Source organism: Spodoptera frugiperda, chromosome 12 (assembly GCF_023101765.2).
Source record: "Spodoptera frugiperda isolate SF20-4 chromosome 12, AGI-APGP_CSIRO_Sfru_2.0, whole genome shotgun sequence".
In the NCBI taxonomy this organism is placed as follows: domain Eukaryota; kingdom Metazoa; phylum Arthropoda; class Insecta; order Lepidoptera; family Noctuidae; genus Spodoptera; species Spodoptera frugiperda.
The window spans coordinates 1311788-1327222 of record NC_064223.1 but is presented as its reverse complement, the minus strand read 5'-3'; the positions used below and the strand labels follow the sequence as shown (position 1 = coordinate 1327222).

The following is a 15435-nucleotide window of genomic DNA, read 5'->3' as shown; positions in this document are numbered from 1 at the left end:
TTAAGTATGATCAAAGTGTTTTTTACTTTAACGAAATTTCCTCTCGCCTCACTCAAGACGGGAGAAGCCATTGGATGATCTTCCCCCTTTAAAAAAAAGGTACTAAATCAATGCAAGAAGTTACATTTCAACTATTTACTTACATAAGTCGACTTCTTTCAACTATGATCAGTACCTACAATAGTTGAAAGCCTATCTCTATTTAAGCTAAACTTCATTCTCGTATAAAAAGTGTCAAAATTCTTTCTACGCGAATCTGACAGAGAATGAGTCATTATTTCGCTTGAAGTTAAAATTTTACCAATAAGTTACACAACATCTTCCGACATTGCAAGCAGGCAAGCATCCAAGCAATTGTGATGCAATTGATATTTTAATTTACATAATTAATCTTTAAGGATATTTTTGTCTGGTTTTATAATTCTAAGCCAAGGTCAGTATGGTGGTCAGTAATTCGGGAAACTCATTCTGTGGAATTTGGGCGAAGTAATATTGGCCATTTCTCCTGGTCACAGAAAGGGCTGATGATGACTGATGTTGATGAAGCGAAAGATGTATGTAGGATTTGTAGCAATTGGTGTTTCATAGTCTGTCTACCCCATGGAAGACAGGCGTGAGGTTATGTATGTATGTATGAAGAGAAAAGAAAGACTTACATTGACAAAAATTCTCATAACAGCGTAGATGAGTGTAATCAAAATTGCAACCAAGAAAGAATCAACAGATAAGTCAATAAGATAATCAATTCTGGTTAGTACCTTAGTATCATGGACGGAAAACCAAAATAACTATGACTGTTATTTTGTGCATAGTATGACTCATTACTAATATCCTCTAGCTGACTTATTAACTGTATTCTGACTAACTGCTTATTTCCTCAAGATAATCTAACCGCTTATCGGTTTTCAATATATTTTCTGAATCAGTTCGAAAAAAAAAACAATTAGTAACAGCTCAGTACCCTTAATTCGAGTTTACTTTACATGGAACGACATCGATAAGAGAGCGCGTTCGGCGCTCTGATTGGCTGATTCATTCGTGCCGGCCAATCAGAGCATCTAATTCAATCTCGTTAAACGTAAAGCGTACTCATACTGAGGGTACAGATGTCTGATTACCAATTGTATAAACATCATATTTCATTGAAGATTGCGATTACACATCTACTTTGTTATTTCTTTTGTTTGTGTTGCAAATAATTTTAAGCATGACTGCATGTATAAACAAAAGAGGTTAATTGTTGTGGGTAGCCTTCAAAGAAAGTTGTTTTTTTTACAGAAGATTAATAATTACGTCAATAATGATAAAAAAATAATCAGACAGATGCATTTAATGCCAGTTATGCAACAAAGATTCGTAGCTACATGAGATATTACCTATAAATCATAATTAGTTATTCTATACGATTTTGTCTGCAGCGTAAAGCCCGTCGTCTGTTCTTCTATCACATACCTAAGCTTAATAAATCACACTACGTAATTCTATTGATTCGACACAAGTACCAAATATTGAAATAATCGTATTTATTATATTTTTATTTAATCTTTCTCTACGTCGCATGTCGCATTTGGAACGTATATTTCGCAAGAAGGAACAATCTTATCGCATGGATATCAGTGATAACTAAATTCGAGGATTTTACAACATACGTACACAACCAAAGTACAATAATATTTGACATCTCAAGCAATCCGTATTTATTGAAACAGTGAATAATGTTTACTTATTCTCTAATTGATGTGTATAATGAGATATGACTTATTTCCTTATCTATGTCCACAATTACATATACAATAATGATTATATAATTGGACCCGGCAGTTTCGCCAGCTGCTCCGTATTTTTAAGGCGATTCACACATGTTTATCGCAATTACAGATTAAAATAATCGGCTCAAAATGCAAAGAATAACGAACATGATACGTGTTGATAGGAACACTATTGTCTTCATATAGGTACTCGGTAGTGAGAATATTGTCACACTGATTTATAAAATTCGGATTACATACTTAAAACGCGTGTTGAGTATTTTGTTCACACACTTTCTTGTTCAAAATATTCGCATGCACGAGACGGCGTAATGTCCGAAAGGCAGCGTGCACGGAATCACGTAACACTGAATATTGATACGAGTGAATGACAAACATCTTAACTACATGTAGTATTATTGTGCCAAAATAAATGCTTATTGTTTCTTGTTATATCATTCCTAGGATTTTAAATTATTGTTTCGTGCTTTTTGCTATACCATATGAGTCCGACCCAATCCTAAATAACGAGTTTTCCAGTGTTCCGCGAAAATATTGTTACTACTTCCTAAACATTCGTTTGCAAATTGCAACTCATTACATAATTAGTGTTTAATTGTTATCTGAGTACTTAAATCATTATTCAATTTTATGCGTCCGTTATCTTCCACAACATTCCAAACCCTCAGTGAAGTACAAACACCCAAATATCATGTGGGTTGTCCAAATATTATGCAATGATTGGAAATAAGGGTCCACCAACATAGCACGAGCTATTCAATCTGATACGAGTGATATGGACTAGTGAGTGGACACCCTTTCTATGTATGTCAGTGGACCGAATTCTATCTGTAATATCGTAGTATTCTCTGGTGGGCCCATCATGTGCCGCCACAATACGTACTCCTGTAGTAACCCGACGCCCGACGCTGACGGAATGATAACATTAATTATTACACTTGAACTATTAGCCTCTGACCGACTTATCTTCATCAGGCAAGTGGCACCCACGCTCATCATATCAATATCGTTGTTTATGATCACTGCGAATACTCACCTAGCTCAGGGACATAATGTCCAATACAATATCTATCATCCAAGTAAATAGTGTTTGTGGGACCGGTTTGTGCCGGGGCCGTCGCGTCGCCCTTTACCGTTACATTGCATGCTCATATCATTTCACGTGGATACTCTCTCCAAAACTAAGTGAAGCAATCGTAGACATGTATTTAATTAAGCGGCTCTGCGGCGCACCGTGAACATTATCACTCGTCGACAACGCTAAGATGCATAGCCTCTGGGTACAGCGTCACTGCTACCAGATGACGCCACGGAGGTAGAAATAGGGTCAGTGCTGTGTCGTTGATCCGAGAGACTGCGACGTTGCGGGGAGGCGGGGCGGTGCCCCCCTCGCGCCGCTCCCCACGCCGGCACCGCAGGCCTGCGCCCTCCTCAACTGTCGGTGCGCCCCACCGATCAGCATTCCGCACTCGACGCGAGGGCGAAGCGCACGCCCTGCAGTTAACGATCGCGTACGACGCGCCGCGCGCTCGCGGCTAGACGACCGCCATGTTTGACGTATTCGGCTCCGTGAAGGGGCTTCTCAAGCTCGACTCTGTGTGCATCGACAACAATGTGTTCCGGCTTCACTACAAAGCCACCGTGATCATCCTGATCGCGTTCTCGCTGCTCGTCACGTCGCGGCAATACATCGGTGACCCCATCGACTGCATCGTCGACGAGATCCCGCTCGCCGTTATGGACACGTACTGCTGGATCTACTCGACTTTCACAATCCCGAACCGGCTAGTGGGCCGCGTCGGCAAGGATGTGGTGCAGGCCGGTGTGGCCTCGCACGTCGACGGCCAGGACGAGGTGAAATACCACAAGTATTACCAGTGGGTGTGTTTTGTGTTATTCTTCCAAGCCATTCTGTTTTACGTGCCGCGATACCTGTGGAAAACATGGGAAGGAGGCCGCATCAAGATGTTAGTGCTCGACTTGAACTGCCCGGTCGTTGGAGACGACTGCAAAGACAGCCGCAAGAAGTTGCTTGTGGACTACTTCCATACAAACCTGCATACCCAGAACTTCTACGCGTTCCGCTTCTTTATCTGCGAAGTGTTGAACTTCATCAACGTCGTGGGCCAGATCTTCTTCATGGACTTTTTCCTGGACGGCGAGTTCTCCACGTACGGCAGTGACGTGGTCAGTTTCACCGAGATGGAGCCCGAGGAGCGTGTGGACCCGATGGCTAGAGTGTTCCCGAAAGTGACCAAATGCACCTTCCACAAATACGGTCCTTCAGGAACCGTGCAGAAGTTCGACGGTCTGTGCGTGCTGCCATTGAACATCGTCAATGAAAAGATCTACGTGTTCCTGTGGTTCTGGTTTATGATCCTGTCGATCCTGAGTGGAATTTCGCTGATTTACCGCATGGCCGTGGTGGCTGGACCGCGCGTGCGCCTGTACCTGCTGCGTGCGCGCAGCCGCCTGGCCCCGCAGGCGCAGGTGGAGGCTGTAGCGCGCGAGCTACAGATCGGCGACTGGTTCGTGCTCTACCAGCTCGGCAAGAACATCGACCCTCTCATCTACAAGGAGTTGATGGGCGAGCTGGCCGAGAAGTTCGAAGGGAAGGACAGTGTGTAGTCTGTAGGAGAGTGTGAAGCGGCTAGTGGACTTTGGGTCGTCCATGTGACGTGTTAATAGTGATCGAGGGCCCGGTCCGCGTGGCGGGCCGGCGGGCGCTACCTGCGCCCGCGCCGCGGACCGGGCGGGGCGCGCCGCGCACAAAGAGCGCCGGGAGCGGCTGCACGCCGACATTCCATTACCCACGGCCGGCACGGGGAACGACCTCCGTCGAGCCGCACTCGTTGTATTCCAGAACCGCTTTCAAACACTTTAACGCTACCGAAATTGAAATAGGTGATATGACTCTTCCAAACGCAACACTGACTGAGTCGCGCCGCAGAGGGCGCGCGTGCATTTAGCGTAACGTTATTGGGGCATGTTTATACTAGTAGTCGTAGATGTAGTTAGATCTCGTGCCTTCGTTTTGTATTTTGTATTATTTGTGTGCGAGTGTATCATGTTGAAGGAACGTCTCATTGTGATATGTAATTATTATTAATCTAAATTAAGTGACTAGCGTGTATGAACAGAACGTGTGGAGCGGCTACACGATACGATATTGTATAAAGCAATAATAAAGCTAAACTTTAGTAAAACGTAACTGAACTATTAATTATAAGATAAAGGCTAAGTATACAAATTGCAAGTCGACAATATTATTCGTAATATGCATAAGTAATTCGTACTGATTTGTATTAAACTTTAAACTTTTTTACATTGATAAAATCGATAAATACCTGCGATCATGGTTGATATTTTCTGAATATATTTACTGCCACATAAACTTTGTATTATTTCTATGACAAACTCCTCATTACAACGAAAGATAACAATAACAAACTGCTTTGTTCCGTTACCAACAATGCACAAAGCAACAGGTAGAGACGAGTAACGCCATCTTGTGATCAGGCAGAACATAACTGATTGGTTTCCTTGAACAATAGATGGCGCAGTTAGATCATCTAAATTAAGTTGATTTACTTTACGAAACTTATCCGAATACAAAACGACGTTGAATATTAGTCGAACGCACCCTTTACCACATACTATGACAAAATTGGACCCTTTCTAATACTTATATTTAACTCTGTAACTTTTTAACAAATTCAAATTTGTTATTATCAATTTGTTTTTCCCAAAGTTAAAAGTTAATACCTATTAATATTTGATATTAACATAATTGAACTCATTATAAATTTCCTTATGTATCATAACCACTAGATCGAGAGGTTTTACGGACAGTTATACACCTCAACACGGCAACCCATCGTCGGTACAGCTCGGGACCCAAGAGCTAAACTGACGCGGCACTACACTGAGGATATCCCAGACATCAGCCTGTACGAGATTAGGATGGCTCTCAAACAGCTTAAAAACAACAAGGCGCCGGGCGATGACGGAATCACGTCGGAACTTCTGCGAGCGGGTGGAAAACCGATACTTTTAGTCCTCCAGAAGCTATTCAATTCCGTCATACTCGAGGGAACCACGCCGGTAGCATGGCAACGGAGTGTGGTGGTTCTGTTCTTTAAAAAAGGCGACAACTGTCTGCTAAAGAACTACAGACCTATCTCACTTCTGAGCCATGTGTATAAGCTGTTTTCGAGGGTCATCACGAACCGTCTCGAACGCAGGCTTAATGACTTCCAGCCTCCCGAACAAGCCGGATTCCGAAAAGGTTTCAGTACCATAGACCACATTCATACGCTGCGGCAGATTATACAGAAGACCGAGGAGTATAACTTGCCACTATGCTTGGCGTTTGTGGACTATGAGAAAGCCTTCGATTCAATCGAAACCTGGGCGGTGCTGCAGTCTCTCCAGCGGTGCCACATCGACTATAGATACATCGAGGTTTTGAAGTGTTTGTATAACAACGCCACCATGCGCATCCGACTCCAGGAAGAGACTACGAGGCCAATCCAGTTGCGGAAGGGCGTGAGACAGGGAGACGTTATATCTCCGAAACTGTTCACGAACGCACTGCGTAGGATACCACAGATTATTTAAGCATTACGTATGTAGACTGGAGCATGACGCATCTACATTAATGGCGAATACATCACTCATCTCCGTTTCGCCGATGACATAGTCGTAATGGCAGAGTCGCTGGAAGAGCTGAGCACCATGCTCAGCGACCTCAATACCGTTTCCCAACAGGTGTTAATTTAACGATAACAAACTTAAATGCATATCTTTTGTACTACATATTATAACCTCTTTAGTTAAGAAAAGATTGGCAACAACAAGTTTGTTTCTTTTTTTACTTATACCCTTTGCTGGTCGACACTAAAATAACCACGAGACAACAAAAGAAGCCAAAGTTCTTGAAATAAAACAAAACAAAGTCCTTTGTCCGTTTCATTGACAAGTGAGTATTATTTAAAAGCCAAGGATGAGGTTTAGAAGTGAGTCCATAGTGTTATTTACTCATACAAACAGAGAGCAGCGTGTGAAATCTTTCACCTAGCCATCAGTTTGCCACGAAGTCTAGCTTACAGTTCCGGGAACCGCTTACCTGGCTAGAACAAACGATGGGCCCTCCTTTGTTCAAAACATATTTCAACTAATAATACTTTTTTATTCTATTGACGAGGTAATTTGCAGTTATAGTTCCCATTATTTAGCTTATCTTAGGCTTTGGGTTTATGAATAGTTGACCATTAATAGATATGAATAATTATTAACATGTGATGCCGTTAATTCAGTTATAGATGCAGCACCAAGTCGCTGGATTCTTATACCCTTTGGAAGACCACGAGAATCTAAAGTAACAGGTTAAACAAAAGTTGGTATTGACAAGTGAGTATTATTTAAATGCCAAGGATGAGGTTTAGAAGTGAGTCTACAGTGTTATTTACTCATACAAACAGAGAGCAGCGTGTGAAATCTTTCACCTAGCCATCAGTCCGCCGCGCTAGCTTGCAGTTCCGGGAACCGCTTACCTGGCTAGAACAAACGATGGGCCCTCCTTTGTTCGGACAAAACATATTTCAACTAATAATACTTTTTTTATTCTATTGACGAGGTTCAGTTATAGTTCCCATATTACTTATCTTAAGCTTTTGGGTTTATGAATAGGTGACCATTCGAATATAAAAAGTGATGCCGTTAATTCAGTTATAGTTGCAGCACCGTCGCTGGATTCGAGGAAACCACGAGAATCTTGTAACAGGTTAACAAAAGTTGGTATCGTTTTAACTCTGATGAGCTGTGGAATGAATATTTCAGTAACTGGACGAAACTTTACAAAACTTGTGAATGTGATCAATCGCTATCATTATCAGTCACAAGATCAGCATCAAACTGTATATTGTTGACTCTGTTGAACATTAGGTCTCCTTCCGATTTTTTTCAGCTCGTCTGAATAGACGTGGTGGCTATCATGGCTTAAGAGCCATGCTTCAGCACAAAACTGAAACACCGCTTGCAGCGTTGTGTTTCGTTGTGTAAGTGAGGTTACCGGAGGCCCAATTACCCCCTTCCCAATCTTCCTAATCCCTGATCCCTCAAGAACTCTTCAAATCCCAACGGCCGAAATCGCACTCGTAACGCCTCTGTTTCAGGTATCAATAGGCGGCAGTGATTACTTACCATCAGGTGATCCTTTTAGTCGTTTACCGGCTTTATACCTTTAAAAATTACACACAAAAATGCAAAGTGAAAATAGATATAACGTGAAGTCGAAAGAAGTACTTTAATACATAAGTGCTGATACTTACTATAATACTGACATAAGTATGTAATATAAGTATATACTCGTCGAGTTCTACGAACTGTCTATGTTTTCAAGTAGATAGTGAATCTATAGGTAATGTATGGGGATTGCAAACACTCAAAGTTGCAAGGTAAATACGTAAACACTATTTATGTGTGTAGTGCATACTTTAGATAGACACTTATGTTGCGACATAGGCTGCCAGCTATAATAGGAAGATTATATACTTCATTCATGAACTTAAACATGGATATACACATCAATATTATGTAATGTACCTATTTAATGAATTAGGTGTTATTGAACTTTTTTTTTCAGCCGCGAAAACATCAAATGACTTCTCCTCTCTAGAGTGAGGTGAGAAGGAGTGTCAGACTTACTGACTAAAAACCACTAAGTTCCTACTCCTGCTCTTCGAATCGGAGCCCCAGTAAACCCGTTAAGTAGTCTATTGAACTTGACTTACTCAATGGTTTGTATTAACGCACCAAAACACAGTGAATGTGCCTAATAAAGCGTTAGGTACATATAAATTCTGCAACACTTCCTAAATACGACTTACACGACAACCTCTATCACCAAATTCCTTAATTTTAGAAAAGGTTACAATTCAATCAAACGATACATCTATAATTCTGGACTCTCCATCCATTATACAAGAAATATAATTTTGAAATTGAAATAAGAACGCATCTGTATAATAACATAACTATCCTGAAACAGAATAACATCTGCTTCATAGCCAAGTGCGTGCTACCAATTTTTCCTATAAATACTTGAAGGTAAATATATTTGCGTATCATTTTCTATGAACCGCAAATACAAACAATACATAGAAAACAGACACAATAATAATTTATTTATTTAAGAAAACACGTTAATTTTACCCTATGACACATCTATATATCTAGAAACCTCAATGTTTGTTCCAATTTGTGAGCACATTGTGGAATTTTACGAAAATGTTTCATAAATAGTACCTACTTATGTGTATGTTAAATATATCTACCCATGCGATGGACTGATCAAGTCAAATCGGCTACGGGAAACCCAGACTGCGCTAAACAGTCCACAAACAGGGAAAGATGGCGAGCGATCGTGGGGAAAACACCATCCACCTCCATAAATACGGGCGCCTCAATATGACCAATTACGGCTTTGCCAAGAACGAAAAGACAGAAAAAATGTGGAATGATATTAATCGTGGAGTCACAAGTGCGTTACCAACCTATACAAAAGGTAAGTGATTCCCCATTCGAAATTCGACCCCAAAGTAAAATCTTATTTTAGTCATTATGTTTTTCGGTTTACTCAGGTTATTATTTGACGAGGAACTCAACTAGTTTCAAGTCATGCTAGAGGCTCATATTCATGAGCAGCATTCCGCGACACATGACGAGGCAATTGTCGTCGTCGAACCTAGTCGAGTTCCTCGTCAAATAATTACGTGAGTAAGACGAAAAACTAATAATAATTAATTTAGTATTTCTCACGATAGTTATAATATAAACTAAAATAGTTCTACGTAAATATTAAAAATATAGTATTTTTTTATATATCTCGTGAAAATTCCGGTCATATGTGAGTCACAGACGTCAGCGTCTTGTGATGTGTATGTGTGTGTGTGTTACCGTTATCTCTGCAACTGGTTAGACGGGTAGGTATAAGTTGGCGATGGGAAACATCTCAGTTGATATTAATTTCCGTGCTCAATAAACTGATTCTAGGCAAACAATCCTGAACAACTTGAAGATATAAATAAGAGCTTGCAAGAAGTACATACATACAAAACTTCACACCTCTCTCCCATGGGGGTAGGCAGAGACAATGGACTGCAAATTGCTACGAACCTTACATAAATACCGCTTTCGCTTCATCATAAGTCTTTTCATGCTTGATCGTCGGTTAAGGGTAGATTTAATTTGGCCCTTCTTTAATATATCGCCAATCTGAACAAGAAGCAAGAAGTCTTCCATATCATATCCATACCTGACCATGCCTAATTTAATAGCTTTAAATGGAGAAGTAAGTACATATTACACAATCAACTTTTACAAGGCCTTTGCACCCATTTATCAGAAACAGCGGGTACATATTAAATAATTGATATCCTAAAATGCGTTCACTTATCGCGACAATGTCCGATTGGACCAAGTCAAACATGTATCAGTCAAAATCTATGCACATTGACACGTGTTCTTAGTTATATAGTCACTGATTCCTATTTAATATTATTATTTTTACCGTGTATACCAATACTAGATACCACAATACATATTTCTTATTGCATGTGATCTAGCTTTAACGATCCTTGCTTACTTTACCACCTTCCATCATGTAGCCATTCTGTTCTAAAGAAGAGATCAATCTAATGCCGACTCCATGCTACTTACTACCGTGTGATTAAAAATAAAACCACATTAATTTTTACTACAACTTAGCAAAAAACCACATGTACCTTAAAATAAAAATCAGTAGACAAAAAAAAACAATAACATATTTTTTGTTTTGCCAAACCGCCTAATTGAATGTTAACGAAGTACGTACGCTGCATGGTACAGTACTCATTAATTAGCCAAGCGGCCTTGGTACCACATTGCTACTTCCTATACCAATTGTTCCCAGCGTCGCGGCGGCCACGATAACTGAGCCATTAAACTTTTAACATTACACACATGTTTACCTCTACGTGAATAATTAACCGTTCATTTCATTAGTTATGCAAATAAGTTAATACGTAGACTGAAAGGTTTACCTATATTCCTGATAACTGTCCTGTCCATATATAAAAGTAAGTGTTACGGTATTCATCTTCAAGAGCCTGTGAGTCTGTCAGAGATTGGTAGGCTACTGGTCCTCCTCTAATTATGTGAGTTGTCTTTATGTTATAAAAATCTCCCACATCTGTTAATGTTATTCTACTGCTAACCAAAGGCCTCTTATCAGATTTAAGCATTAATCACCACGCTTGCTCAATGTGGGTTGGCGATTTCAAACTTATAATCAGAAATTATAAACCCAGGTTTCCTTACGATATGTCCCTGCACCGTTTATCAGTGGTGTCTAAATAATCTTAGAGAGTACATATGACTCAGAAAAAGGCGATAATTTATTAATTAATTTAGCCAACTACCAAGGTATCTCCACGATAAGTTGCCTATACCTATGGAAGTTTACACATGGTGACATACACTGTATACATACAAACATACCTATACAATACACATAGAAGGTGCAGTGGACAGCAATCAGCCATATCAGTAGGTAGTGTAGCGTTCTGCATCGGTTGCTACGTGCCGATTGCATAAACAAGGCGATGCTGTGCCGACGCCGGCGTTGACCTGTTCGCGCAATCGCACCGCCTGACTTGACATAACGACTTAACTGGAGCTGCAATCTCATTACAATATCTAGAAATCTAGACTTTTATTAGCTGAGAAAACGTTTATAAATCAGTATATTGAATGTTTAACGTAGAAATATATTAAATATAGTTTCATCATCATCATCAACAGCCTACAATGTCCATTGCTATTGAGTTGAGACTTTTCACACGGAGAAGGAATGAGCGTTAATCACCACGTTTATATTAATTGGAAATAAGGCCAGGGTCAGGCAGGCCAGGCCCAGGTTTCCCCAAAATGTTTACATTTACTGTATTTCAGAACCCGCACTCACATGCGTATTTTTTATATCTCATCAATCACTTGATTTTTTAATTGCATCTGTAAGTAGTAAGTATGAGCCTGTATACTTGTACTTAATATTCTGTGCCTGTATGCAAATTTATGATAAGGAGTCGATAACGTTTCAGTTGTAGTTCTTGAGTCGAAATACGTCTGGAAAAGTTACTTAGTAAATGTCAGTAATTTACACTTACAACGGCAGTGCTAGATGTATCTAGAAGTCCGATGGCCGTCTAATGAGTACAAACAATGTGTTAAGTAATTAATAATTATGATAACACAAAACAAATTGGGTCCGAGTACCTCTAGTTACTATATTACCTCTCTACACTTGTCTAGATACACGGTCTCGAAATGTGTTGTTAACGATTTCGTTTGAAACAAGATAAATAACTTAGGTACTTTATAACTGACTGTTATTAGTCGTCATCTTAGAAACTTAAATGGGATATTTTCCATGTTTAGATATTATTAGTTTACATTTCACACTTCACACTTTGAATTTTAATATTATAAATGTGAAAGTTTGTTTGTTTGGACGTTTCTCCGTTAATTACGCTGAAACTAGTGAACTGATTTTGATGAAATCTAGTATACAGACAGGGTTGAGTTGACTTGGGTGATAGGATACTTTTTATCCCACGCAAACTATTTTCGCGCACTCCTTCATTGAAGGCAAACTGTTCTTAAGTTCTACTTCCATCAATTTGACTGAAGAACCATTCCACGTGAACCCTTTATTGAAAAGCATTTCTTGCTTCAAGTCCTAACCTTTTCTTACACTTAAACAGCAAGAATATGTTCTTAAAACCATAAAGTGGTCGGAACCAGAATGCTTATTAGGTGTTTAAAGAGTCTACCGTCAAGTTGGATCTTCAAAGTGAATCTATAAGTGTATACAAGAAGACGTTGATGTCTGTCAGCTGTGGAGGCCAATTAAGCGACGTTTTACGTTTGTTTAACGAGCTGCCGAGACGAGCAATGTTGATACAACATCGCAGGATACATGTCGTAAACACACGCATCTACTTACTGACTATAACCCCCTGTGTATTAGAGGTATAAAAGTAGAATAGTACCTGTTTACCTGCTTAAAACTGTGGCGATGCACATTTAAGATGCGACGACTTTCATAGAGAAGAAAAACATACATATGGCTACTATTGTACCTATAAGAATAGAATAGGAATAAGTCCTGACTTCATAATATTTCGTCTCAAAGCTTCCTCTCGAAAACAAAAGAGGAACCGCAAGGGAGGCACATCCTAGTTATTTATAAGACCTATAGTGGCCAGTTGTGATGTAACCAATAAAGTCGTCAATTGACGACAGTAGCAGTGGGCTATAATTGAAAATATTCAATGACTGATTCGACCTTTGCCGTTGACTGTCCTGATAAAAGTACCGTTATCCATTTTTCTCATTTTCCTATTTGGAAGAACAGCATTTTAAGAAAGCGATTTCAAAATACCTTCTGTCCATTAAATTCCTAGGCAAGTAGTGTTCCTACATATATTAACATAGTTTGGATTTGTTAAAGGAACTAAAATAACCAGATAACTGTCAAAAACTGTGTTCACATTTTTATTAGCAGGTATCTTGGAAGATAAAAGGGGTGTGAGTGTGACAAAGATATGCAAGTATCGATAAAAAGTAATCTTATCGTAAACACACATCTTTCTTGCAATATCCAGCCACCCAGCCATATCTGGTTATTTTAGGTCCTTTAGCAAATCCAACTTTGTTAATATTTCTTTTACGCTGCAATGGCCTGTGCGTGTGCAGCTAGTTTAGTGGACTACGCAACCAAATCTGTCGATAGATAAAATAGTTACCGGACGTTTGTATTAAATTATCGCAGAGCCCTTGACTTCCGTCAGCACTCAGTGCACACAGTCAAAAATTTCCACGGGTCTCTTACTCGTAGTACTGATATTTGACTATGTGACAGTACTAAAGTTGACAGGTACCTACTTAAGTATCTATTTAGCTGTTAAGTACTTAGGTACTTGATCAAATTCAAATTTTAAAAATACTGGCAAAAAGATGGTAGTTCTGCGAACGAGTATAAATGTTGATATTTGTGTTTTGTTCTGTCTCTGTTTACCCGACTGCGCCAGAAGGAGGGTTATGTTTTTCGAGAGTATGTATGTATGTATGTATGTATGTATGTATAATTGTTTGGCACGCTCTGCAGCCTAAACGGCTTGATGGATTTTGACTTGAGAGGTGTCGTTAGATTCGTATTTACTGTGAGAGTGACACTGGATATATCAAAATGTAAAAAAAAAACAAAATGGCGGATTTTTGGCACCAAATTCGAATATTGCTCACTCTCTAGCCTGAACGACTCGATGGATTTTGGCTTGAGAGGTGTCGTTAAATTCGTATTTACTGTGAGAGTGACACTGGATATATCAAAATAATAAAAAAAATCTAAATGGCGGATTTTTGGCGCCAAATTCGAATATTGCCCACTCTCTAACCTGAACGACTCGATGGATTTCAGCTTTTGATTCGTATTTACTGTGAGAGTGACACTAGATATATCAAAATATAATAAATAATAAAACTAAAAGAATAAAATAAAAATAGCTAATTTAAGTACTTAAAAACCCGACTGCGTTGATCCTATTCAAATTTTAAAAATACTGGCAAAAAGATCGGTAATCATAAATATTATGAAGACTTAGAATGTCTACTCTAGAATTCGCAGAATAAATGTTGATATTGGGTTTTATCCTGTTATAAAGAAACGCAGTCTATTCTGCTGTCTATTATGTATGTTAAGCTGTAACAATATAAATAAAGACTCAAGCAAGAATATCTAGAAGAATTTACGTTCAATTGACGATTAAATTATTTGCCCTAGATAAGAGCCACGCAGCGCCGCTGCCCATAAGCACACATTCAAGATTCATGCGTGTATTGCGTGTAGATCATGATACACAGATGACAATCGAAATCGATTGCGAATTGACGCCTCTTGTGATAACAATTGACCTTCATGTAATCGCTACAACCGTGCCCGTATAGTAGTTATTAATCATAGGTAGATATATAGTTTTTGTTATCAATAAATTTTTAACTAGATAAACTGATTTTAGGCTGAATCTTTCAGGGTCAATCCGCCTCTTACGATACATACTGACCCAATCTTAAGATAAAACTGATCTTGTGGTCCATTTTATTTCAGATTACCTACTTCTAAACGCTTTTCATTATTTTAATATTTTTTCTCAGTGGTAAATAGATGTACGAATGAAATGATTTAAAGGAAATCGTAACTTATCTTCTGGTAACACCTTAGAGTACGTGTCAATGTTCATTCAATTTCGTTCGATCAATTCGTTCAATTTTCTGTCTTTCATGAATCGTTCACCTTCAATAAGTGTTGCCATCTCTTTCAAAATGTGTTATCCAAAGCATTGTTTGATTTTTATGAATTAAAAAAAAAAGTAGAACCAACCGATAAAAAAATGCTTTAAATAATATACCAATAACTAACTAGGTACACTTACATATAAAAATAACAATATTTTAAATAGCAACATTGTGTAAAGTTCCTGATTGGTTCTTTCATGTCTTTTATGAGCTATACGCATGTCAAAGTCAAAATACGTTAGTCATTCGTTCATTACTTCAAACTTCA

At 39.0% G+C, this 15435-nt stretch overlaps 1 protein-coding gene across 1 annotated transcript; it reads left to right on the top strand.

Annotated features, from left to right (window-relative positions):
* Positions 1-3212: 3212 nt before the first annotated feature.
* On the top strand, positions 3213-5163 carry LOC118262494 (innexin inx2). Its single transcript, XM_050697827.1, has one exon. The coding sequence runs from the start codon at positions 3318-3320 to the stop codon at positions 4395-4397; it is 1080 nt and encodes a 359-aa protein (XP_050553784.1). The 5' UTR covers positions 3213-3317; the 3' UTR covers positions 4398-5163.
* The last annotated feature ends 10272 nt before the right edge of the window (positions 5164-15435 follow it).

Excerpts from the sequence above, each read along its gene's own strand:
- LOC118262494 (XM_050697827.1), top strand. The coding sequence starts at position 3,318 with ATGTTTGACGTATTCGGCTCCGTGAAGGGGCTTCTCAAGCTCGACTCT.